At 40.7% G+C, this 25,378-nt stretch overlaps 1 protein-coding gene and 1 long non-coding RNA gene across 2 annotated transcripts in view; one reads left to right on the top strand and one right to left on the bottom strand.

Moving 5' to 3' along the window:
• The window catches only part of RLF (RLF zinc finger), a 75,660-nt gene extending 61,510 nt beyond the window's left edge, over positions 1–14,150 (bottom strand). Inside the window, exon 1 of the mRNA XM_032160403.2 lies at positions 13,901–14,150. Coding sequence (XP_032016294.1) covers positions 13,901–14,137 — 237 coding nt within the window. The 5' untranslated portion in view covers positions 14,138–14,150. The remainder of the gene's footprint in view (positions 1–13,900) is intronic.
• A 152-nt stretch (positions 14,151–14,302) lies between these two features.
• LOC131383962 (uncharacterized) lies at positions 14,303–19,299 on the top strand. The gene is made up of 3 exons (XR_009214377.1): positions 14,303–14,456; positions 17,711–17,815; positions 19,185–19,299. It is a non-coding gene; the product is annotated as an uncharacterized LOC131383962 (long non-coding RNA).
• Positions 19,300–25,378: the final 6,079 nt, after the last annotated feature.

The raw sequence follows: 25,378 nt of genomic DNA, 5'->3' as shown, positions 1-25,378 counted from the left end.
GTGCTGGGATTACAAGCGTGAGCCACCACGCCCAGCCCAAATGTGATGTTTTATGCACATTTACTGTTAGGACTTTAGGGGAACGTCTGGTCTAGATTTAACTCCCCCCCCCACCCCCACCATAACAGAACAGAGTCTTGGTTCTCCTGCTCAGGCTGGAATGCAGCGGCACAAACACAGCTCACTGTAACCTCAAACTCTTCAGCTTAAGGGATTTCCTGCCTCAGCCTCCCACATAGCTAGGACACCACAATGCCCAACCAACTTTTAAAAAGTTTTTGTAGAGACAGAGTCTCACTATGTTGCCCAGTCTTGGTCTCGAACTCCTAGCTTCAAGAGATCCTCCCGCCTTGGCCTCTCAAAGCACTGGGATTACAGGTGTGAGCCACTGTGCTTGGCCCCTTGATTTAACATTTTCACTGACAATGTCCTTTAAAGATCGAAATCAAGATTTCACTAAGAAGAAAAAACCAAATAAAGAGAGTGAGCATAACTAATGCAAATACTTCCAGTTCTAATCAGTAGTTTCCACTGGGATGGGCATTTATTCTGCAGGGGCAAATAATAATCCATCAGAGAGAAGGAATATGGTATTAATACTTATATTCAAATGAGTTTTTAAAAATTTCACCCCTTTTATGTATTTCTGTGTCTGTTTTATACAATACATAGGTATGGTACAAATAAAACATACTTTTAAAAGATTAATTTATTTTGATAATAATATACAAGACAAATATTTGGAGATGACTTAGAAAATAAATCTTCTATAGCAAACATTTTTCAATAGAGTTATATAATTTTGGAGCAGAATTAAACCTTAAAGAGCATCTCATTTAGGGAGCAATATGAGGCCCCCAAATAACAAGCTGACTTGCCCCAACGTCATACATCCATTTGGTGGCACTCTATTTGAAAACATATAAAGGTCACTTTTTTTTTTTTTTTTGAGACAGAGTCTCACTCTGACACCCAGGTTGGAATGCAGTGGTGCAATCTTGGCTCACTGCAACCTCTGTCACCCGGGTTCAAGCGATTCTCCTGCCTCAGCCTCCTGAGTAGCTGAGATTACAGGCGCCTGCCACTGCGCCTGGCTAATTTTTGTAGTTTTAGTAGAGATGGGGTTTTACCATCTTGGCCAGGCTGGTCTTAAACTCCTGACCTCATGATCCACCCGCCTCAGCCTCCCAAAGTGCTGGGATTACAGGCGTGAGCCATCGTGCCCGGCCAGGTCACAATATTTTTTAAAGTTAGCTAATAGAAAGCACTACAGTCTTTCCAGTTATTCAGCTATGACTTAGTCTTCCAGAGTTTAGAAGAATTGATTATAAGAGATCAATAAATGATCAATAAATGACTACACTGACAAACCTCTCACAGAGCCACCATCAATCACAAAAGTGTATCACACATTCCAATGACTTCAGGTTAGGCTATAGCTCTAATTATAATTCTTTGAACATGTTCTGCTTCATGAGCACTTCAAAGAGACCTAAAATCTCAAGATTACAGGATCAGCCTGGCACGGTGGCTCATGGCTTTAATCCCAGCACTTCCGAAGGCCAAGGTGGGCGGATCATTTGAGGCCAGAAGTTTGAGACCAGCCTGGCCAACATGGCGAAACCCCGTCTCTACTAAAAATACAAAAAATTAGCTGGGTGTGATGGCGCACACCTGTAATCCCAGCTACTCAGGAAGCTGAGGCATGAAAATCACCTGAATCCAGGAAGCAGAGGTTGCAGTAAGCTGAGATTGTAACACTACACTACAGCCTAAGCAACAGAACAACACTCTGTCTTAAAAAAAAAAAAAAAAGATTACATGATCATAATGATTGGACAAAATCTAGTTTTAATGACTTTTAACAACATTTTTAAATAGTCATAATATATGAAAAAGGTAAACCTCACAAGAAAAAAATTTAAATGTCTGATACATATAAAAATACCTGAATATAGGCCAGGCGCGGTGGCTCACGCCTGTAATCCCAGCACTTTGGGAGGCCAAGGCGGGAGAATCACCTGAGGTCAGGAGTTCGAGACCAGCCTGACCAACATGGAGAAACCCTGTCTCTACTAAAAATACAAAACTATCTGGGCGTGGTGGCACATGCCTGTAATCCCAGCTACTTGAGAAGCTAAGGCAGGGGAATCGCTTGAATCCGGGAGGCAGATATTGCAGGGAGCCGAGATCGCACCATTGCACTCCAGCCTGGGCAATAAGAGCAAAACTCTGCCTTAAAAAAAATAAAAAATAAAAAAAACCCTGAATGTTATTAAAATGCAAATTAGTGTAACAATCTGATAATTTTTTCCTATCAGATTGTCGAATATTAATAAGTTTAAAAATACAAGCATTGGCAAGGATTTAGCAAAACGGGGACTCCCAAACACTACTGGCGGAAGTACATATTCAACTTTTTGTAAGCAAGTATCCATCAAAACTTAAACATTCTCTCAATCCAGTAATTTATTTTTTTGAGTCGGTGTCTCGCTCTGTTGCCCAGGATAGAGTACAGGCAAGTATCCATCAAAACTTAAACATCCTCTTTAATCCAGTCATTTTTGTTTTGAGTCGGCATCTCACTCTGTTGCCCAGGATAGAGTGCAGTGATGCAATCTCGGCTCACTGTAACCTCTGCCTCCCGGGTTCAACCAATTCTCCTGCCTCAGCCTCCAGAGTAGCTGGGACTACCGGCTAATTTTTGTATTTTTAGTAGAGACAGAGTTTCACCATGTTGGCCAGGCTGGTCTCGAACTCCTGACCTCAGGTGATCCACCCGCCTCAGCCTCCCAAAGTGCTGGGATTACAGGTGTGAGCTGCCGCACCCGGCCTAATCCTATAATTTCAATTCCAGGAATTTATGTTATAGATAGAAATAACCAGCACTTAATATTTAAAGAAGTTCATAGGACACTGTTTATAATAACAAAATAACACAAATGTTTAAATTATGGTGCATGCTCCAAATGTACTGATAAAGGGTCAACATATCAAATTAAAAAGTAAATTACATAAGGACACACAAGACTGTTAACAGTCATTTCCGCTGGGAAGTGACTGGAAAGATTGAGGGCAGAAGGAAAGAGGCTTTTGCTTTTCCTTAAACCTTCTGTACTGTATTTTTTGCCACAAGAAGTGCTTTTATAGTTCAAAAAATTTTTTTTTTTAGTTAAGAGTGTTGAAGGTGTTGCTACCTGTAGAATTTAAAATCAATGCATGCCGGGCGCGGTGGCTCACGCCTGTAATCCCAGCACTTTGGGAGGCCGAGGCGGGCGGATCACGAGGTCAGGAGATCGAGACCATCCTGGCTAACACAGTGAAACCCCATCTCTACTAAAAATACAAAAAATTAGCCGGGCGAGATGGCGGGCGCCTGTAGTCCCAGCTACTCGGGAGGCTGAGGCAGGAGAATGGCGTGAACCCCGGGGGGCGGAGACTACAGTGAGCTGAGATCGCGCCACTGCACTCCAGCCTGGGCGACAGCGAGACTCTGTCTCAAAAAAAAAAGAAAAAAAATAAATAAATAAATAAAATAAAATCAATGCAATTTCTGATGGAATACCATGCATTTATTTCTTAAATACAGTAAGTCTACACATATTCAACGTGAAAAGATGTCTACAATAATAAGCAGGTTTTAGTATATAAGCTTGAAACCATTTTTTTTCTAAAAACAGTACATATATATGTACACATCATACAGAAAAATTATATAGATATGCATTCCTAAACTGTTAACAATGGTCTACCTAGGAAAAGGTAGTACTGGAGTACATAAGAGTGTATATGACAGGAGCTTTTACTTCTTATTCTCCCCTTTTATACTGTTCTAATTTTTAACAATTAAAATGTATGCATGAGTTGTTTGCACAATTAGAAATTGTAATTTATATAAACGCACATTCTATATGTATTTTTCCAAAAATCTGATAAATACACCAAGCTATTAAAAGTGAGTTTATATGGTACTTTCACTATCTAATTCATCTATTTGTAAATCTTGTTTTAAGTTTCTAGAATGAGCATCCACTAGTTTTGAGTCACAAAAACTAAAATATTTACGTCTGCTTTATTACTTTAGGATACCTTATAATTTTAAACATATCTGAAAAAAGCAAAGACAATAGAATCACAAAAATATGCCTATTTTATAAAATTATATATCATAAAAATGCAATTCCCAAGCAAGGATATACATTTTATCATATACAATAACAATTCTTATAACAAATGTCCACATTAATAAGAAATTGTGCTGGCTAATGTGACACATTCAGGTTATTTCCTTGGGAGTAAGAATACGAGAAATCAGGCTGGGAGTGGTGGCTCACGCCTCTAATCCCAGTGCCTTGGGAGGCTGAGGTGGGAGGATCACTTAAAGCCTCAAGTTTAAGACCAGCCTGGGCAATACAGTGAGACCCTGTCTCTATAAAAATTATTTTTAAATTACCTGGGCACTGTGGCATGCACCTGTAGTCCTAGATATTTGAGAGGCTGGGGTGGGAGGATCACTTGAGCCTAAGAGTTTGAGGTTACAGTAAGCTAAGATTGTACCACTGCATTCTAGCCTGAGCAAGGGAGTAAGATCCTGTCTCTAAATTAAAACAAACAAACAAACAAAAAAAACCACTATCAAATCAAATGTCAGCATCATAAGCTGCTGGATCCAAATAATACTAACAATAATAATAATAATGACAAGAATAGCACTCAAAAAGACAGTAATCAGACTTAGCACATAAGTGGGGAGAAATAAACAAATACATGAGTAATCCTGGCCTAGCTATGTTGCAGCAATATAGGTAAACCTGTAAGAATAAATCTTGACTCAAGATACATCTGAAATATAACTCATTCTCAACTTTCCCCAAATTATAATACACTAAAATATTTTTCATATGTAACAATACACATAATTTAATCCCTGCAAAACCTTTGGAGGAGAAATTTTTTCATAAAAAGCTCAGTCAGAGTCAGCCGGTTTTACAAATAAATTTTAGCAAGTAGGCTAATGCACAAATACAGTATCTGCAAATAGTGAGAACAAACTGTATATTCAAAGAACTGAAGGAAACATGCCTAAAGAATGAAAGGAGGCCAGGCAAGTTGGCAAACACCTGTAATCCCAGCACTTTGGGAGGCTACTTGAGCTCAGCAGTTTGAAACCAGCTTGGGCAACGTGGCGAAACCCTGTCTCTACAAAACACAAAAATTAGCAGGGCGTGGTGGCACGCGCCTGTGGTCCCAGCTACCAGAGAGGCTGGGTTGGGACAACTGCCTAAGCCTAGGAGGTTGAGGCTAACAAGGCTACAGTGAGCTGTGATTGCACCACTGCACTCCAGCCTGAGCGACACAGCAAGACTCTGTCTCAAAAAAATACAAAAAACAAAAAAATGCTCAGGATCTGAGGTGGGGGGAGGGGGGAGGGACAGCATTAGGAAATATACCTAATGCTAAATGACGAGTTAATGGGTGCAGCAAAACAACATGGCACATGGATACGTATGTAACAAACCTGCACATTGTGCACATGTACCCTAAAACCCAAAGTATAATAATAAAAAAATTTAAAAAATGCTCAGGATCATGTTTTAGGCTAAAACTAAATAATTAAAACTAGTGGCAGGCAGAAAGACAAGGCAAATCACCTCTGCACTTTATTATAGTGGAAAAAAAAAAGCATGTGACTCTTGAGCTAATAAAGGATTTAGAATATGGCAAAATGTTCTAGACCTGGTAAGTTTGGCAAATGCTGCACAATATGTAATGTCTCTCTTGGAAATTCACAAAGTATTTTAAAATTTAAAATGTTTATCCCATGGCCGGGCGCGGTGGCTCACGCCTGTAATCCCAGCACTTTGGGAGGGTGAGGCGGGTGGATCACCTGAGGTCAGGAGTTCAAGACCAGCCTGGCCAACCTGATGAAACCCCATCTCTATTAAAATACAAATAGCCGGGTGTGGTGGTGAGCACCTGTAATCCCAGCTACTTGGGAGGCTGAGGCAGGAGAATCACTTGAACCCAGGAGACGGAGGTTGCAGTGAGCCGAGATCACGCCACTGCACTCCAGCCTGGGCAACAAAAGCGAAACTTCATCTCAAAAAAAAAAAAAAAAAAAAAGTTTATCCCAACTTATATGAACATAGAAGCCTTATTTCAAGAAGCACTTATTAATAAATATATCATATGGAGTGAAGCACAGTTTAGGAAGTTCTGATATAAGAAAAAAGAACATAGGCTCTACAGTCTAAAGAACTCATCACCACATGCCAGCTGTGTGATCCTGGGAAAGTTACTTAACTTCTCTGGACCTCAGTGTTCTATCTGTAAAATGAAAAATCACACTACTCACCTGAGGGCTTGGCACACAAAAAGATCCTCAATAAATTATTCAGTCCCTCAAATTTTTCATATAATGGATTGTATGTTGGCCTTGTGCCAGGAATGAAAGTTTTATTATATAAATTTTTATTTATGTTAAAACATATATATATATATTTTTTGAGACGGAGTTTTGCCCTTGTTGCCCAGGATGGAGTGCAATGGCATGATTTCTGCTCATTGCAACCTCTGCCTCCCAAGTTCAAGTGATTCTCCTGCCTCAGCCTCCCGAGTAGCTAGGGTTACAGGTGCCTGCCATAACACTCGGCTAATTTTTTGTGTTTTTAGTAGAGATGGGTTTTCACCATGTTGGCCAGGCTGGTCTAGAACTCCTGACCTCAGGTGATCCATCTGCCTTGGCCTCCAAAGTGCTGGTATTACAGGGGAGAGCCACCATGCACGGCCAAAACATATTATTTATATAAAATTTAATGCATTTTATATGAAACATTTTATATTATATAATAAAAATGAAGTTCTACTCTTAGGTGATCAAGATACAAAGAACAATAAGGTGTGATCCCTGCTGGGAAGCAGGATAAACTAGTTGACAAAAAAATGTCTCTTTCTTTCTTGGCCAGGCGCAATGGCTCACGCCTGTATCCCAGCGCTTTGGGAGGCCGAGGTGGGCAGATCACTTGAGGCCAGAAGTTCGAGACCAGCCTGGCAAACATGGCGAAACCCCATCTCTACTAAAAATATAAAAATTAGCTGGCGTGGTGGCACACACCTGTAGTCCCAGCCACTCTAGAGGCTGAGGCACGAGAATTGCTTCAACCCAGGAGGCGGAGGTTGCAGTGGGCTGAGATCTTACCATTGCACTCTAGCCTCTGCAACAGAGAAAGACTCTGTCTCAAAAACAAACAAACAAAAAGTATCTTTCTATTTATTTATTTATTGAGACAAGGTCTCACTCTGTCGCCCAAGCTGGAGTACAGTGGTGTGAATACGGCTTACTGCAGCCTCAACCTCCTAAGCCCAAGTGATCCTCCTGCCTCGGCCTCCTGAGTAGCTGGGATCACAGGTATGCATTACCACACCTGGCTAATTTTAAAATTTTTTTGTAGAGAGTTGCCCAGGCTGGTCTTGAACTCCTGGGCTCAAGGGATCCTCTCGTCTTGGTCTCCCAAAGTGCTGGCTGGGATTACAGGCGTGAGCCACCACAGCTGGCTGGGATTACAGGCGTGAGCCACCACAGCTGGCCAAATGTCCCTATTTCTTGATAAAGACAGTTAAGACTTGCTTATTACTCTCAAAAATTCAAGTGGGAGATACAGGAAAGGGAGGAGATAAAGATCAACAAGCATTTAGTGAGTACCCATTAAGTTTTAGAGACTAGGCACTAGGTAAATAAAAGCCAACACCTTCATGGCACTTACATCCCAGTTGGGGAGACGGACATACAAGATTAGTAGTGATTTGAAGAAAAATAAAGCAGTACTTAAAGAGGTGAAAGGCAATGGCGAAGTGCTATTTTAGATAAGACAGTCAAGGAAGGTCACTGGGAAAGGTGACAAGTATCTAGACCTGAATGAAAATAAAACACGTTTTAGTCTTTGCAGTCTTGCAGTAAGTTGTACTTTCTATTCAGTTTTTGTCAACACTATTCAGAAGAGTATGATCCATGGAAGAAACAGAAACCACTAGAGGTCACATTACACAGTAAGAGACAAGATGGTACCACAGTAAATGACAGAACCCAAAGTTTTCACTGCTCCACGGGGCACATTTATACTATGTTTTTGTCATGTGCATTACAAAGCTAGCTTTTGCTATGATAACTACTTGTCATGTAGTTTCTATTTAGATATCGCTAAAAAGAAGGCAGCGCAAGAAGAGAAGCTAATGCATTAAAAACTTCTTGCAACATATGAAAGAGGTAAGGCTCAAGAGCCTTCATGGCCATCAACCTCAAGGTAAGGGGACCGATTATATCCATCTTGGCATCTCCAAACTATTGTCCTATTAGGTGACTAACTCTTCTTCAATACTAGGCCTCTCATTTTCTCTCTCTATCAATGCTATTCCTCACTGCACACACGTAAATGTGTACATTATTATATGAATGTAGGCTTAGATTGATAAATAATGTCTCCAAGAAATGGCCAAAAGCTCCTATCCTGTTACTTTATAGTAATTTCTTTTTTTTTTTTTTAATTATACTTTAAGTTCTAGGGTACATGTGCACAACATGCAGGTTTGTTACATATGCATACATGTGCCATGCTGGTGTGCTGCACCCATTAACTCGTCATTTACATTAGGTATATCTCCTAATGCTATCACTCCCCACTCCCCACACCCCACAACAGGCCCCGGTGTGTGATGTTCCCCACCCTGTGTCCAAGTGTTCTCACTGTTCAATTCCCACCTATGAGTGAGAACATGTGGTGTTTGGTTTTCTGTCCTTGGAATAGTTTGCTCAGAATGATGGTTTCCAGCTTCATCCATGTCCCTACAAAGGACATGAACTCATGCTTTTTTATGGCTGCATGGTATTCCATGGTGTATATGTGCCACATTTTCTTAATCCAGTCTATCATTGATGGACATTTGGGTTGGTTCCAAGTCTTTGCTATTGTGAATAGTGCCGCAATAAACATACGTGTGCATGTGTCTTTAAAGCAGCATGATTTATAATCCTTTGGGTATATACCCAGTAGTGGGATGGCTGGGTCAAATGGTATTTCTATATTTCTAGTTCCAGATCCTTGAGGAATCGCCACACTGTCTTCCACAATGGTTGAACTAGTTTACGGTCCCACCAACAGTGTAAAAGTGTTCCTATTTCTCCACAACCTCTCCCTTTATAGTAATTTCTTACAGTAAATTTGCTTTTTTACATACTAGATTTTACATTAGGGGTTCCCCCTAAAGTACTGTTTTAAGTGTCTATCTCATGTGCGTATAATGAACTCCCTACAATTGATTTAACAAATTAGTTTTGTGCCAGGCATCGTACTAATTGCTAGGTACTAAGTATACAAAAAAGAATAAACAAGATCCCTGCTCTTGTTGATTTACAAGTCAATACAAAAGACAAACATGGAAACAAATTATGTAGGCACCACGTTTATGTACTGGAAGCTAACAGAATGCATTGGAGAAAGAACCACCTAATTCTGCCTGCTGAAATCAGAAAAAGCTGAAAGACCGTAATATTAGAGCCAGGTCTTGAAGGATAAATAGGTAGATGGGGAAAGGAAGACCCTGGGTTATTCAGGCAGAGTGAGAAATGGACACAGTGGTGAAGGTGGGATCAAACCAACTTTTTTAATGAGGCTGAGAAAATGAGAGTTGGTGGTCCAGATTCTAAAAGGCTTTGTATACCAAGCTAATAAGTTTGAACTTTATCTTTCCTTTGCGGGGGGGAAAATTGAGGTATTTTAGGGAATAAAGTGACTAACAAGATTATATTTATAATTTAGAAAGAACACAAAGATGAACTGCAGATAATGTCAGTCAGAAAACAAGAGATTAGTGAAGAGGTTGCTACAATAGGAGAAAGCCTGAACGAAGACAGTGACAGCAATAAAATTAAGAGCTAAAACTACAGGTATGTACAAAGTGTCCAGAAAAAAAAAAATCCCAAACAAATAAGAGGAAACCTCTCTGGTGAATCAGGAAAAGCTTCATAGAAGGCATGACATTTATACTGGGCCCTAAAGAAGAAAAATCTCCCATGCAGAAAATGAGAGAACCACACAATGAAAGGGAAAGACACGGCCTGAGATCTTGTTAACATAGTTAATATGTCTATTGGATCTTGAAAAGTCAAATGAAAATTAAAATCATCTTTCCCAAAATTATGTGCTTGGAAACTTACAGACAAAATTTTAATCACAGGAATAACTGCAATCACATGTTGGTCCATGGACTGACTCTAAGTAAAGAACTCCTGAATAGGAGTAAACAAGTTGGATTCAGGTGATGGGACTGACAAGGGGAGGGCCGAAAAGCATGCTGAGACCAAGGTTGTGAAAACTTTTTACTACAAAGCTAAGAAATCTGGATAACACAGACAATTCTGGAGGCATTTTGAAAAATAGATATTTTCTTATTAAGTCCTTACAACAATGAATTTGCATACAAAACATAAGTACTATTATCCATTTGCAAAAGAATTAACGTTTAAAGAAAATAACATGCCCAAGGTCACACAACTATTTCAATAGTGAAGCCAATACATAGGCTATCTGACTCAGAGCCCTTGTACTCCCCATCACTAATCTAGGAAAAATGGAAATTTTAATGCAGTACTTAATTATTTTAGCCATCAAAAATCTACGAAGTCAGTTAGTCTTGAACCTAAAAGTGTCTCATATAAACATGGTTTACTCATAAAATTACTTTGCCTAGTATTCTCAAAGTGTAATCACATAATCACCCAATAATTTCAACTTTGATAATGAAGTTTACTAAAAAAAAGTCTTCAAAATTTGTTACAAATAGAAACACCAATTGTAAAACTTAAGGAATCTTGGTCCCCAAAATACAGCAAAAACTTGAGAAGACATCATCAATTTTTCAGGAAAACAAAGAAAGACTGTTTTCTAAAGTTAATCTTATCCACACTGTCTGGCAGTGGTTTCAGAAAAGGAACTGAAGGAAAGAGAAAAACAAACCACATCCCATAGTCACTTAATACAAATTTTCACTGAATACAGTTTGACCTAAGTATCATTTTCTTAGTAACTATTACTTTCAGTGTTTCATTTTATCATCTTCACAAACTTATGAAAATTGAAAATATGCCCAGAATGAGACAAGCTTCTCTATTCACTCATATGTTAGTTTATTTCTTGATTTGGTGCAATTCCAAAGATAGAGCCATTTCTTTTAAGTGCTGCAAGAGTTGGAGAGAATATGGTCCCAGGATGTTGCAAAAGGGATCTACTTGGTACAATCTAAGTCTCTAGGACATTTCTAACTAAATAACTGATGAAAATACATTTGTAGTATTAAGCATCCCATAAGCAGGGGTCAGACCTTTATGATAATGTAAAAATGCCTACTACCTATCTTTATATATTATGTGCTCCTCTCCTAGAGTCCGAGAAAACTGTCTTAACTAGGCTCCCATCTTCAGAACTGTCACACAATCAGTGTTCCTTAAGTAAATGAATGTATCTTATTCTTCTTTTCAAATGTGCAACCAAGAGCTATTCAACAAAATTTATTGATGGTGAAAATTCTCCTGCTTCTTCATACAATTTTTACTTTTTCTGTATCTGGTCATCAAGGACATAGTTGATCTTATCTGGACTACAGGGGAAAATGTGTCAAAAAATATGACAAATTTTGTGAAGACTTGTACACAAACTTTCTATTCTGATTGTATAAAGCATTATAAGGAGATAAAGGTCAGAAAATAAGATAGTTTTGCAGACATGGTTACCCAAGGTTATTAGCTAAGAAGTGGTAAAGACACAGTCAAGACCCAACTAACTCCCAATCCCATGTGCTTTCTATTACAATACAGTGTTACAGGAATACTTGTTCTTATTTCATTTATTAGTCTAAAAAACATTTTTTGGGAAAATTTTAGGTAAAAAAAAAACTTCATAGAAAAGACAAATTACACATGCTTTCTTTTAAAAATTCTTCTGGGCCATCACATCTCTGGTGTCACCAAGACTCAAGACATTAAAATATTACGTTAAATAAAACTGCAGTTGCAAGCACTAGACATAAAGCAGAATACATATATATGTGATCCTTTGACAAGCTTCAATGTGACTGGTTACATTCATTCTTGTCATCTTTCCAAGGAGACAACTCAAGCTTAGAAGCCTTACCCAAAACCCACAGTTATTTTCCTGCACCACCCCTCTCCTTCCATTAGTTTCCCCTCCTCCCATAGCATTCTGGGTCCTTACCAATCTCTACCTTTGGCACTGGGATGCTTTCCCCACCCCAGACCTTCACGTGACTCATTTTCATCCTTGCAGCCCATAGGGTCTTACTAACTAAAGTGGCCTCTCCCAGTTACTTCTTTCTAAGCACATATTACACTTTATAATTAACCTTTTTACTTATTTTTACTAGTTAATTGTCTTTCCCATCAGGATATCCCATGAGGGCTCTCTCCTCACCATTGTCTCTACAACACCTCCTTTTCCATCATTACCAAAACCGCACTGGAAATACTGTCATTCCTACCACCTCCCACCAACTGTAAGTTCATCAAGGCTAAGTGCTGTCTTACTCATGTTTCCCCAGCACTTGGTAAAGTCCCTGGCACTATCCTATGAAGTCAGTAACAATTTGTAAAATAAGTTAGCTTACTAAACAAGGATGATTACTACTAAGGAAGCAGAGAACAACACGCTAACATTTGATAGTACAGGGCAATGTTGCAGGTTGTACACACAAAAATTGGAGTGATACAATCCATGGAAAAGCCCATTAGTAAGGACAAAATTCCATTCAAAGAGATGAGGTGCTTCTGCCTCGGCAGAGAGAGTGAAGAAAAGCAATCAAGCAAGCTAGCTTTTATTCTACTCCGGACCAACAGAGCAAATTGCCCCCCCCAAAATTATTATTTTAGAACGCCGCAATTTATTCAGCATACTGGACTACTTATTAAGACTCCAAGTACCAACATACTACGATTATTTTGCATTTTCTAAGGTACAACAGATAAGGAGCCGAGGGATGCCTCTGAAACCTGACAGAACAAACACTGGAAGCAGAAATAATAATGGCCAATATTTATATTTGTAAAAGACTTGAAAACATACAGAAAAATCTCGGAGTGGTCATGGAGACTAAACTAAACACACCCATAAATATGTAATCATAGGTTAGGACCCACCACCACCATGGCACAGAAATGATGATACGACTGCCAAAAGAGGCCACACTCTACATCCCTCTTCCCATCCTCTTCTACTCAGAGTCAGCCTTACTCTCGGTAGCACAATCCTCTCAGAGAAGTACAGAAAAGACGAAAGAACGGCTTAAACGTAAAAAAAAAAAAAAAAACAAAAACCAAACAACCAACCGGCTCCGCAATCCCTAATCAGAAAGCCCTAGACGCCTTTCGAAGCCAACTGTCATACCTTTCAGGAACTCAGAAGATGTTAACTCCAAAAATAAGTCTCTGGCCCCAACACACCTCTCTGGATTATTCAGAAAAACCCGGGTTTACCAGTTCGAAGATCTGCACTCCACTCAAAAAAGGATCTCCTGGCAGGGACAAGCAATCAATCCCTCAGGGGGCAGTGGCGCTCCAACCACTCGGCCAGGACACAGGCAACGGCGACAGACCCGCCAGGGCCCTCCGGGATCTCAATAAGGCTCAGAGCAAAACGCCCCAGCGGTGGCCAAAGTCGGGCAGTGGCGCAGGGGGGCCAGCGGTCGAGCTTCCGAGCTGGGCCTTCCCGGCCCGGGGGCGCGGCGAGTCACAGAGGTGGCGCCTTTCAGTTCGGACCCAGCTGCTTGCAGAGGATCCAGGGCCTCTTTCCCTGACTTCCCCGCCCCGCCGCCCTCAGCCAGCCAGTCAGCCCCTCACCTGGCAGAAGCTCCGGCAGTAGTTCAAAGATGAGACCTCCGACACCTCTTGCTCCCTCAGCTCTGTTTCCAGCTGCCACAGACACGGTCGCAGTCCCGAGGCTCCCGGCGCTGGAGATACGGGGCGATGACCCCGAACTATGGACTCAGTCTCCGCTCCATCTCCGGCTCCCGCTACCGCCGGAGCCTCAGCCCCAGCCCCGGCGACAGCGGCGGCGTCTCCCTTTCCGTCCGCCATCTTCCCACGGCCCACCAGCGCGTAGGCAACCAAGCCACGTGACTCAGCCCTGGCCCTGCCCCCGGCCGCCCGCGCACGGTGACGCACTCCTTAGCGACGCGGGCGCCCGCCTGATTCCGTCACTCGGACTCCTGGTGCTCCCCCTCTCAGTGGCCTACGCATCGCCAGTCCTGACAACAGCCTAGCAACAACTGGCTAGAGGCTATGCCCACCTAGACCCCTTTGAGGTCACGGGAACACGGAGCCAGAAATGCCTGTAGAGCAATCTAGATTTGAGGGGGATGACATTTGAACTGCGATCTGAAGGGACAAGAGGAAGGTAGCCCTGAAAGGAACATAGCGAAAAGCATCCCTGGTAGAAAGAAAATAAGCAAAGATTGTGAGGCCGAAATGAAGAGTAACATCAAGGGAACTTGGTTTATGATAAAGAAGCATTACAAGTCAGTGGGCGAAAGGACGGACTCTTCAATAAATGGCGATGAGACATTTTTTCCAAAAGGGAAATAAATAGATTTCTACCTCAAACCGTATCCAAAAATAAGGCCGAGATGGATTAAAGACCTGAAAACATTTTTCAGAAAATAAAAATAGCTTTATAATGTCAAAAATAGGGAAGATTTTTTTTTTTTTTTTTATAGGGAGTCTTACCCTTGTTGCCCAGGCTGGAGTGCAATAGTGCTATCTCGGCTCACCGCAACCTCCGCCTCCTTGGTTCAAGCATTCTCCTGCCTCAGCTTCCCGAGTAGCTGGGATTACAGGCATGCGCCACCATGCCCGGCTAATTTTGTATTTTTAGTGGAGACGGGGTTTCTCCACGTTTGTCAGGCTGGTCTCGAACTCCTGACCCCAGGTGATAACGCCTGCCTCAGCCTCCCAAAGTGCTGGGATTACAGGCGTGAGCCACCGCGCCCGGCTAAGAATTTCTTAATAAGACCGGAAAAGCACAAACCATAAGGGAAAATATTTAGATTTGACTGTATTAAAATGCGTTACTTCTGTATAACAAGTTTAAAAAGATAGCACACAAAGACAAGCCACAGACTAGATGATATTCCCCATATATATAACCATTGTTTATTGTTGTTGTTTTTTGAGACAGGGTCTCACTCTGTCACCCAGCCTGGAGTGCAGTGGCACGATCTAGGCTCTCTGCAACCTCTGCCTCCCAGGTTTAAGTGATTCTCGTCCCTCAGCCCCCGAAAGTAGCTGGCACTATAAGTGTCCCTACCATGCCTGGCTAATGTTTGTATTTTTAGTAGAGGCGGGGTTTCACTGTGTTGGCCAGGCTGATCTCGAACTCCTGGCCTCAAGTGATCCGCCCGCCTTGGCCTTCCAAAGTGCTGGGATTACAGACGTGAGCCACCGCGCCCTGCCATAACCATTGTTTTGATTAGTATCCAAAACAGTTTCCCGGGCTGGGCGCGGTGGCTCACGCCTGTAATCCCAGCACTTTGGGAGGCCGAGGCGGGCAGATCACGAGGTCAGGAGATCAAGACTATCCTGGCTAACACGGTGAAACCCTGTCTCTACTAAAAATACAAAAAATTAGCCGGGCTAGGTGGCAGGCGCCTGTAGTCCCAGCTACTCGGGAGGCTGAGGCATGAGAATGGCGTGAACCTGAGAGGCGGAGGTTGCAGTGAGCCGAGATCACGCCACCGCATTCCAGCCTGGGTGACAGAGCAAGACTCCGTCTCAAAAAACAAACAAACAAATAGTTCCCAAAATCGAAAAAGGCAAACAATCCAATAGAAAAGTAAATTAAAAAACCAGACGTTTTGGCTCATGCCTGTAATCTCAGTACTTGGGAGCCCAAGGCGGGAGGATTGCTTGAGTTCAGGAGTTAGAGACCAGCCTGGGCAACATAGTGAGGCCTTGTGTCTACAAAAAATGAAAACAAAACTAGCCAGGTGTGGTGGCATGCGCCTCTAGTCCCAGCTACTTAGGAGGCTGAGGTGGGAGGATCGCTTGAGCTCTGGAAATCAAAGCTGTGGTGCAGTGACCCAAGGTGGCATCACTGCATTCCAGCCTGAGGGACACTAAAAAAAAAAAAAAAAGGAGAGAGAGAGAAAGAAAAGTAGGTAAAGAGGCAGTTCACCGAAAAAGAAAACTGAATGGCCAATAAACCCAAGAAAAAATGTATAACTTTGCTATAACTATCAAAGTACAAGTAAAACAACAATGAGATACAGTTTCATATCCATTAGATTGACAGGAATTTTAAATTAGTATAGGAAATAGGAAAATGGAACTTATATACCCCTGGTGGAAGCATAAATTGGCATATCACTTAGGAGAATAATGTGTAATATTTAATGAAATAGAAGATTTACATGTCCTGTAATTAAGCAATTCCTAATAATAAGGGTAATAATAATAATGGTCAATATTCATTGAGATTTAATATGTGCCAGGCACTTTTTGAAGTTCTTTATATGTATTAACTCATTTAATTCTACTAACAATATCATGAAAATTTATTGCCATCATTTTACAATTAAATAAACTAGAGCACAAAGAAGTAACTTGCTCAAAGTGACACAACTAGTGACGGTGCTGAAATTCAATCCTGGGTAGTCTGGCTCTAGAATCCACCCTCTTAACTGTCATGTTGCTCATATTCATTGCAGCACTATTTGGAATAACAACATATTTGAAACAACCTAAATGTTCAACAGTAAGAAATAGATAAACAAATTGTGGTATGTTCACACACTGAAATATACAGCCAAAAAACATATGAAAACTGCATATATCAACATAATAGGCATAAAGCATGATTTAAAAAAACAAATTGCAAGGGATATTTAATGTATTATTCCATACTGTAAATTTTGAAAACATAGAAAACAAATGCTCAAGTAACAAAATATTAAAACTAGGGATATTATAGGCATGGCATATATCACCTTTAGAATGGTAAGTGGTTCTTTTGGGGAAACAGGGAGGGAAGGAGGTATAAGGAGCATTCACTGTATCTGTAATGTTTTACTTATTTTTTAATGTGAAGCAAATATTCAATTATACCAGATGCATCGAGCATATATTATGTGTTAGGCACTTTTCCAGGTAATAGAGATTCAGAAGAGAACATGTAGTTTACATTTTAATGGTACATGTAGCTAAGTATTAATGTATTAGATCTGGGTGGTGGGTACATAATCTATAATATTATTATATAATATCTATAATATTATTCACTATTGGCTGGGCTCGGTAGCTCACTCCTGTAATCCCAGCACTTTGGGAGGCTGAGGCGGGCAGATCACGAGGTCAGGAGATCAAGACCATCCTGACTAACACGGTGAAACCCCGTCTCTACTAAAAAAATACAAAAAATTAGCCAGGCGTGCTGGCAGGCGCCTGTAGTCCCAGCTACTCGGGAGGCTGAGGCAGGAGAATGGCGTGAATCCGGGAGGCAGAGGTTGCAGTGAGCCGAGATCGCGCAACTGCACTCCAGCCTGGGCGACAAAGCGAGACTCTGTCTCAAAAAAAAAAAAAAAAAATATATATATATATATGTATATATAAATATTATTCTCTATTTTTTTATATATTTGTAATACAAATAATTAGGTTTAGGCCAGCATGTCTGGAGTATGGTGCAAGAGAGAGAAAGAGGTGAAGACGAGATTGGAGAAGGAGCAAAGAGCCAGATCATGTAGGACAGTATAGCTCAAGGTAAGCAGTGGGGATTTAAAGTGGACTGAGTAATCATTGTTTTACTGAGTAATCAAAGCTTTAAGTGGAGGTGTAACTTCGTCTGATTTGCACTCTTGCTGCCATACGAGAATAGGTGGTGAGAGGCGAGAATGAAAGCAGGGAACCTATTGTAGTACTCCAGATGATCAAGTTAGAGATGTATTTTGGAAGTAGAACTAACAGGCTGATGCACTGTTTGTGAGGAAAATGAAAGAATCTGGACTGGCTACGTGGCTTTTGGTTTGAATGGCGGGCAATGATGTTTACTGAGAAAAGGAAGGCTTAGGAAAGAACAGATTGGGGAGAGAGTGAGGGAGAATCAAGAGTTCTATTTGGAATAGGTTAAGTTTGATTTTCCTATGAGTTCCTATGAGACATTTAAATGGAGATGCCAGATAGGCACTTGGATGTGTGACTGTGGAGCTTCAGCTGAAGATGTAGGGCCATCAGCTGTTCCACCTCTATTAGGCAAAAAGAAAAATAAATCTCTGGTGACTCCCACCACATCTTCATCTAGCTTACATCCCACTTCTTTGCTTCCTTTTATAGAAAAACTTCTCTAAAGAGCTGGCCAGACCCTCTGTTTCTACTTACCCTCTTCTCATTCTTACTTGAACTCTTCTCAGTCAGGTTTTATCCCCACCACTCACTGAAACAACTCATTTTAACACCACCAGTGAGTTCTACTTTTTTGTGTGTCCAAAGGTGAATTCTCAGTCCTTGTTTAGTCAGTCTCTTAGCAGTATTTGGCATTGTCGATAATTCCCCAACATTTAATTTCACTTGGATTCCAAGTCTGCACATTCTCCTGGAGTTTTTTTTTTCTTGATTTCTTTTTTTTATTCTCTCTTTTCTTTGCGATTTCTAAGTGTCCCAGGCATAGTCTGTCAACTTCTTTTCTATCTACACTCACTGCTACACTCACCCAGTTCTAATACATGTATGTGCTTATGACGATACCACCCTAAGCCCAGGCAAGAAGGGCCCTGCCCTGGGTCCCACACTTTAGAGGACTACACAAACCTCTCTCTCTCTTTCTTACACACACACACACACACACACACACACACAGTAACTATAACTAAAGAACACATGGGCACCCCTATCATTTGAAATCCAGCACTCAGCACAAGTACAATCTTAAATATTTGCTTTCTTGAGGTAGGGTCTCACTCTGTCGCCCGTGCTGAAATTCAGTGGTATGATCACAGCTCACTGCAGCCTTGGCCTCCCTGGACTCAAGCAAGCCTCTCACGTCAGTCTCTTGAGTAGCTGAGACTACAGAAATGCACCAACAAGCCCAGCTTTTTTTCTTTTCTATTCTTTTCTTTCTTTCTTTCTTTTTTAGATGGAGTTTCCCCTCTGTCACCAGGCTGGAGTGCAGTGGGGTGATCTCAACTCACTGGAATTTCTGCCTCCTGGGTTCAAGAGATTCTTCTGCCTCAGTCTCCTGAGTAGCTGGGATTACAGGTGTGCACCACCACACCCAGATAAATATTTGCTTGCTTTACCACTACTGTTCAGGCTTTAGGGAGCCTTTTTATCACATCTCTTGCTCCATATATTCAAAGCTGAAAGGCACCAAAAGAATTGAAACCAGGCACGTGAACAAATATTTGTACATTTATGTTCACAACACTGTTATTCATAATAACCAAAAGATAAAAAAGGCCCAAATGTCCATGAATGAATGAATAAATAAATGAATGTGGTATAGACATGCAATGGAATGTTATTCAACCTTAAAGAGGAAAGAAATTCATTCCTGAAAAAGCAGGGGGAGGGAGGAAATTCTGACATGTGCTACAACATGGATAAATCTTGAAGATATTATGCTAAGTGAAACAAGCATCATAAAAAGACAAATGTTGTATGAGTCCACTTATATGAGGTATATAGGGTAGTCAAATTCATAGAGTAAGAAAGAATAATGGTGGTTGCCAGGAGTTGGGGGAGAGAGAGGCCGGCGGAGTTATTGTTTAATGGATATAGAATTTCAGTTTGGGAAGACGAAAAAGTTACAGCGATGGAGGGTGGTGATGCTTGCACAACAATGTGAATGTACTTAATGCCACTGAACTATACACTTAAAAATGGATAAAATGATAAGCTTTACCTTATGCATATTTTACCACCATTAAAAAAATGGAAGGCAACTGCCTCCTAATGTCTTGAAGGTTTTGGGTTGTGCTACTTAAGAGAAATAGGCACATTGTTTTTGAAATGCTACGTAGGGAGTGTTCGAGCTACAGAAGCACTTAGGTAAGAGAAAACACAAATTAGCTTGTCATACTCTTCCTCTTAGATAGCAGAAATGCAATTTTCTTGCATAACCATGTATTGTTTCTTGGTAGTGGCAGATGTTCCTTGTTTTAATTGTCTCCGTACACACATATGCGTATACACGGATATATACATGTATCTGTCTAGATGTAACATGAGTAGAGAGTGAGACTGAACATTTACATAATCATAAATAGACAATGAATATTAGCATTGGGAATAACTATTTGTACAAAAATATTTAATAAGACTGAATTGTTTCTTAAATGAAATTTACAATTCTAGCATTATTTACTTAATTTTAATTTAAAATTGTGAAAGAAAATAGTCAATTTTGGTCTTCTAAAAGTTGTTAGGCCCTAAGCAAGGTTGACTTTGGAGACTGAGTCAGAAAGCATGACCTCTTGTTTACTGGAATTTTTGTTTGTTTTTGTTTTTTTTGACACAAGGTCTTACTTTGTCACCCAGTCTGGAGTGCAGTGATCTCAGCTCACTGCAGCCTCAACTTCTGGGTTCAAGAGATCCTTCTGCCTCAGCCCCTCAAGTGGCTGGGACTACAGGCACACGCCACCACACCAAGCTAATTTTTGCATTTTTTATAGAGATGGGGTTGTTGGTCTCAAACTCCCGGACTCAAGTGATCTGTCTACCTCAGCCTTTCAAAGCCCTGGGATTACAAGCATGAGCCACTGTGCACGGCAGCCTTTTGTTATAGATTAACTTCCTTCCTTATTTTCTTTTACTTGGCTCAAACAAGAAAAAAAGACCCCTTGACTATTACATCCTTAATGTGAAATGTGAAGTATACCCTTCCCCCAAAAGAAACACGGCATATAATCAATCAAATTGCTGTATGTATGCATTAATCTTGTATGCAAAATGTTGAAATCCTGGTAAGCTTCCCCAGACTTTGCCTATTTAAGCGCCCTCAAACCTCTCCATTTCAGAGCACTGACCCCATCTTTTTGGAGTCTATATCCTCTCAGATGGCCACCCTCAAATTTACACTCGAATAAACTCAATATTTAATAATGTTGCCTGAATTTCATCATTAAGGTTGACATTTTGGCGACCATGAAGGGACCTAAGGCAAATCTTCTCTCCAGTGATTCCTGTCATTTCACTAACAGCCAAAATCTTGATACCAGCATGAACAACTTTTGTTCATCCACCCTCAAAGGAACTAATGGGGATCCCTGGTAAGGCTCCTCTCAGGTTGTAGTCCTCTTGGCTTTGATGAGGATTCAGACTTTATTCCAGCAATACACTCCTAACTGGAGGGAGTAAGAATTAAAGCTCTGCTGCAAGATAGGAGTTTCATTTGTTACTCTCTAGAGATTCTGCTGATCATAGATTTGTGACTTTCAGTCGGGTGCAGTGGCTCACACCTGTAATCTCAGCACTTTGGGAGGCCGAGGCAGGCGGATCACTTCAGGTCAGGAGTTCGAGACCAGCCTGGCCAACATGGTGAAACCCCGTTTCTACTAAAAACACAAAAATTAACTGGGTGTGGTGGCACATTCCTGTAGTGCCAGCTACTCAGGAGGCTGAGGCAGGAGAATCATTTAAAGCCAGGAGGCAGAGGTTGCAGTGAGCCGAGATCACACTACTGTATTCCAGCCTGGGTGACAGAGCAAGACTACGTCTCAAAAAAAAAAAAAAAAAGTGACTTTCACTTTTCTGTGAGGTTAAGACTTTTGTGTCGAATTACTCCTTAGAGTTTTTACAACTTTTTCTCTCATTCAAAATGTTGATAAGGTGAAAAACAGTTTATTTTTAAAAAGAGGAAGTAAATCTTTGTGGTTTAAGCAAAAATGTTATAATATTTAAAGCTAGCCATGTTCTGAGGCTTGGTTCAATTGACAGATTCAAACTTGCTTCTTGAGTGCCCAAAATTACGAAATACTCTGTATAAGGATGAAATAAGTCCTGAAGATAATAGACACTGTTTCTCCCAGCTAAAAGGCACCTTAAGCAACGAAGGTCTAGTGTATCTGAGTTAATCGCTCCTGATAAGTAACAGTCTCACAGGAAATCCCTTAAGTGGAACTTAAAGGAAACCTTGCTTAATCTGGTGAGCACACATAAAGGATTGATTACCCTGTATCTTAAGCATCCAAGTTTGTTGGTATCATTGAGATTTGTATGTGGGAAGAAGTGACTCAAGGGTGACACCTTGAGGAGTTATTTTCACAAGCAGCACACTTGATCTCAAAACAACTTTCCCTAAGTCTTTTGGTCTTAGGGATCTCAAAACAACTTTCTTGATCTCAAAACAACGTTCCCTAAGTCTTTTGATGCACTATGGGCAACTGTGCATCTAAAACTGAACCTTCCTCCTTAAAGAGAGACCCACTATTAGAAACTCCAGCTGGATTTATAGTTAACATATATGACGCCTTTTCAGGTAAGTATTTAGAAAATTGCTTATGAATAACTCACAATGACTCCAAATTATAATGGCCAAAATGGGGTGCCTTTGAAATGCCTAGTTTACTTATATGCTCAATTAGAATAAGCTGGCTCTAAAATAAAACAGAGCAATTGGAAAAGTTATTTTCAATGGCATTTAGAGTCTTCCAAAAGAGGTTTTGATAAAGTTCTTTTTTTACAGAAAGAAAACAAAAGATTCTCTGAAACAATTTCTGAAACAAAAAAGATGCTGAAATTTCTCCTCCTCCCTTAACTCCTCCTTCTCTTTATCTTTCATTATCTCAACTACTTTTTCTTCCTCCTCCCACTTCTACTCCCATTGTTCTGGCTCCATTTTGTGAGTAGCTGGTGTCTGGTAGGGGAGAACCTACCTTGGTTTATGAACCAAGGTGAAATCTAAAGGCATAGTTAAAGAATTCCCTGACTCTCACCTACTCATTTTACCAGAGAATTTGAATGGAATATTCAAGCTTATGATCCTGTTGTTTTTTTTTTCTAATTTATAATAACTAGCTCACATGTTAACATCAAAAAGTAAAGCTAAAGGCGGGGCTTGGCGGCTCATGCCTGTAAATCCCAGACCTTTGTGAGGCCAAGGTGGGTGGATCACATGAGGTCAGGAGCTCGAGACCAGCCCGACCAACATTACAGGCGTGAGCCACTGTGCCCGGCCTAAGGAGTCTTATATCTCAGTCAGGACTCAGTCAAGGAGATTTATATAGACTCAGTCAAGGAGTCTTATATCTCAGGTACCATCTGCGTCAGGTACAAGAAAATAAGAAAGGAAATTAATCTATAACAAAAAGTCAAGATTAAGAGGTCATGCTCCATGACTCGGTTTCCAAAGTCAATCTTCCACAAAACCTAAGCTTTTAGAAGCCCCAAATAGACAGACTATTCCTTTTCTTTCACATTTTCCCCTTTTCTTCAAGATCTTTGAAGAAAGCATTACAGAAGAAGCATTTGTTAGAGAGTAGTTATATCTCACATCACTAGGAAGTCTCATTCCTAGACAGTCATGTCCCACAGAGAGGGGAAATGTTTAATTCATAAGCGGAAAGCAGCTAAAGCCTAATTATAAACAACAGAAGGAAAGTATAATTTAGCGGTCTGATTCTGGTCGTGTGACTTATTTTCAATTAAGGCAACTTTTTAAGCAATTATTATTCTAGTTTTAGTCATTGATCACAAGCAAGCTGAAACACGAATCATGAGTAATTTGATAACTAGGAAAATGGTAACTATACTTATGATTATGATAACAATTACTTGAAGACCAGAATGAAAAAATGAACTTAGCCCTGAGGGTAACCAGCTAAACAAGTCATTTAGCATTTAGAGAATCCATTTTCTTTTCTTTCTTTCTTTCTTTTTTTTTTTGAGACAGAGTCTTACTCTGTCACCCAGGCGGGAGTGCAGTGGCATGATCTCGGCTCACTGCAACCTTCGCCTCCTGGGTTCAAGTGATTCTCCTGCCTCAGCCTCCTGAGTAGCTGGGACTACAGGGGTGTGCCACCATGACCAGCTAATTTCTGCATTTTTAGTAGAGATGGGGTCTTGCCACTTTGGCCAGACTGGTCTTGAACTCCTGGCCTCAGGTGATCCACCTACCTTGGCCTCCCAAAGTACTGGGATTACAGGCGTGAGCCACCACGCCAGCCTAGAGAATCCATTTTCTAACATCTTATAACCATTAGTCTTTTGAGTTTTATTTATTTATTTATTTTTGAGATGGAGTCTCGCTCTGTCTCCCAGGCTGGAGTGCAGTAGCGCAATCTTGGCTCACTGCAACATCTGCCCCATGGTTTCAACCACCAGTGCCTGGCTTTTTTTTTTTTTTTTTTATGGAGTCTTGCTCTGTTGCCCAAGTTGGAGTGCAATGGTACAATCTCGGCTCACTACAACCTCCGCCTCCCAGGCTCAAGTGATTCTCCTGCCTCAGCCTGTTGAGCAGCTGGGATTACAGGCGCCCACCACCATGCCCAGCTAATTCGTGTAGTTTTAGTAGAGATAGGGTTTCACCATGTTGGCCAGGCTGGTCTCAAACTCCTGACCTCAAGTGATGTGCTCACCTTGGCCTCCCAAAGTGCTAGGATTACAGGTGTGAGCCACCACACCCAACCAAGTTATTCTTTTAAATTGAGTCTGCACTTCTCTAGAGGTGTTAACATAGATACAACAAGTGATGTGTGCTACTGCACAGACACCTCCTTTTTCAGCCAATACATAGTCAAAGGCAATTCTGTTATCTAGTATTACCTGGGCTAAGGAGGTCAAACATTTTTGGTGAGCTGCAATGCTTCTTGCATTGTCTCCAGCTATCTGACCAATATGAGCTGATAGGTTTTTATTCATCTCTATTAATATGAACTCCTAGCACTCAGGATTAGTATTCCCAAATATGTAATTATACATTTAAATATTCATTTATTTGTTTAATTCTCCGCTAGACTGTAAACTTGCAGTATTCATGTCTATTTGCTCCCCACTCTATTTTTCAGTGCCTAGCACAGTGCAAAGATGTAAAAAACATGAATATTTGCTAAATGCATAAGTGATTGAATGGGTTATAGTGCATAGAACTCATGGTCTGTCATCAGCAAAATCCTATGTTTCTCGATCTCTTCTCTGCTTTAACTTAGACCTAGCTTTCCCCAAAGAACACCATTTCTCCCAAGTGACATCTTTTCTCTTTTGTTCACTTCATAGATTAGTGCCTGGCACAGAATAGGTGCTCTGCAATTATTTAATTGCTGTTTACTGGCTGTGTTCTTTTCCCTTTAAGCTAATGAATGGTTAGGAAGATAGCTCAACAGAATGAAAAGA

This window comes from Hylobates moloch, unplaced genomic scaffold, assembly GCF_009828535.3.
Source record: "Hylobates moloch isolate HMO894 unplaced genomic scaffold, HMol_V3 SCAFFOLD_8, whole genome shotgun sequence".
Lineage (NCBI taxonomy): Eukaryota > Metazoa > Chordata > Mammalia > Primates > Hylobatidae > Hylobates > Hylobates moloch.
Note: the sequence above shows the minus strand (reverse complement) of the source record. Positions and strands in the feature narration are given on the sequence as shown.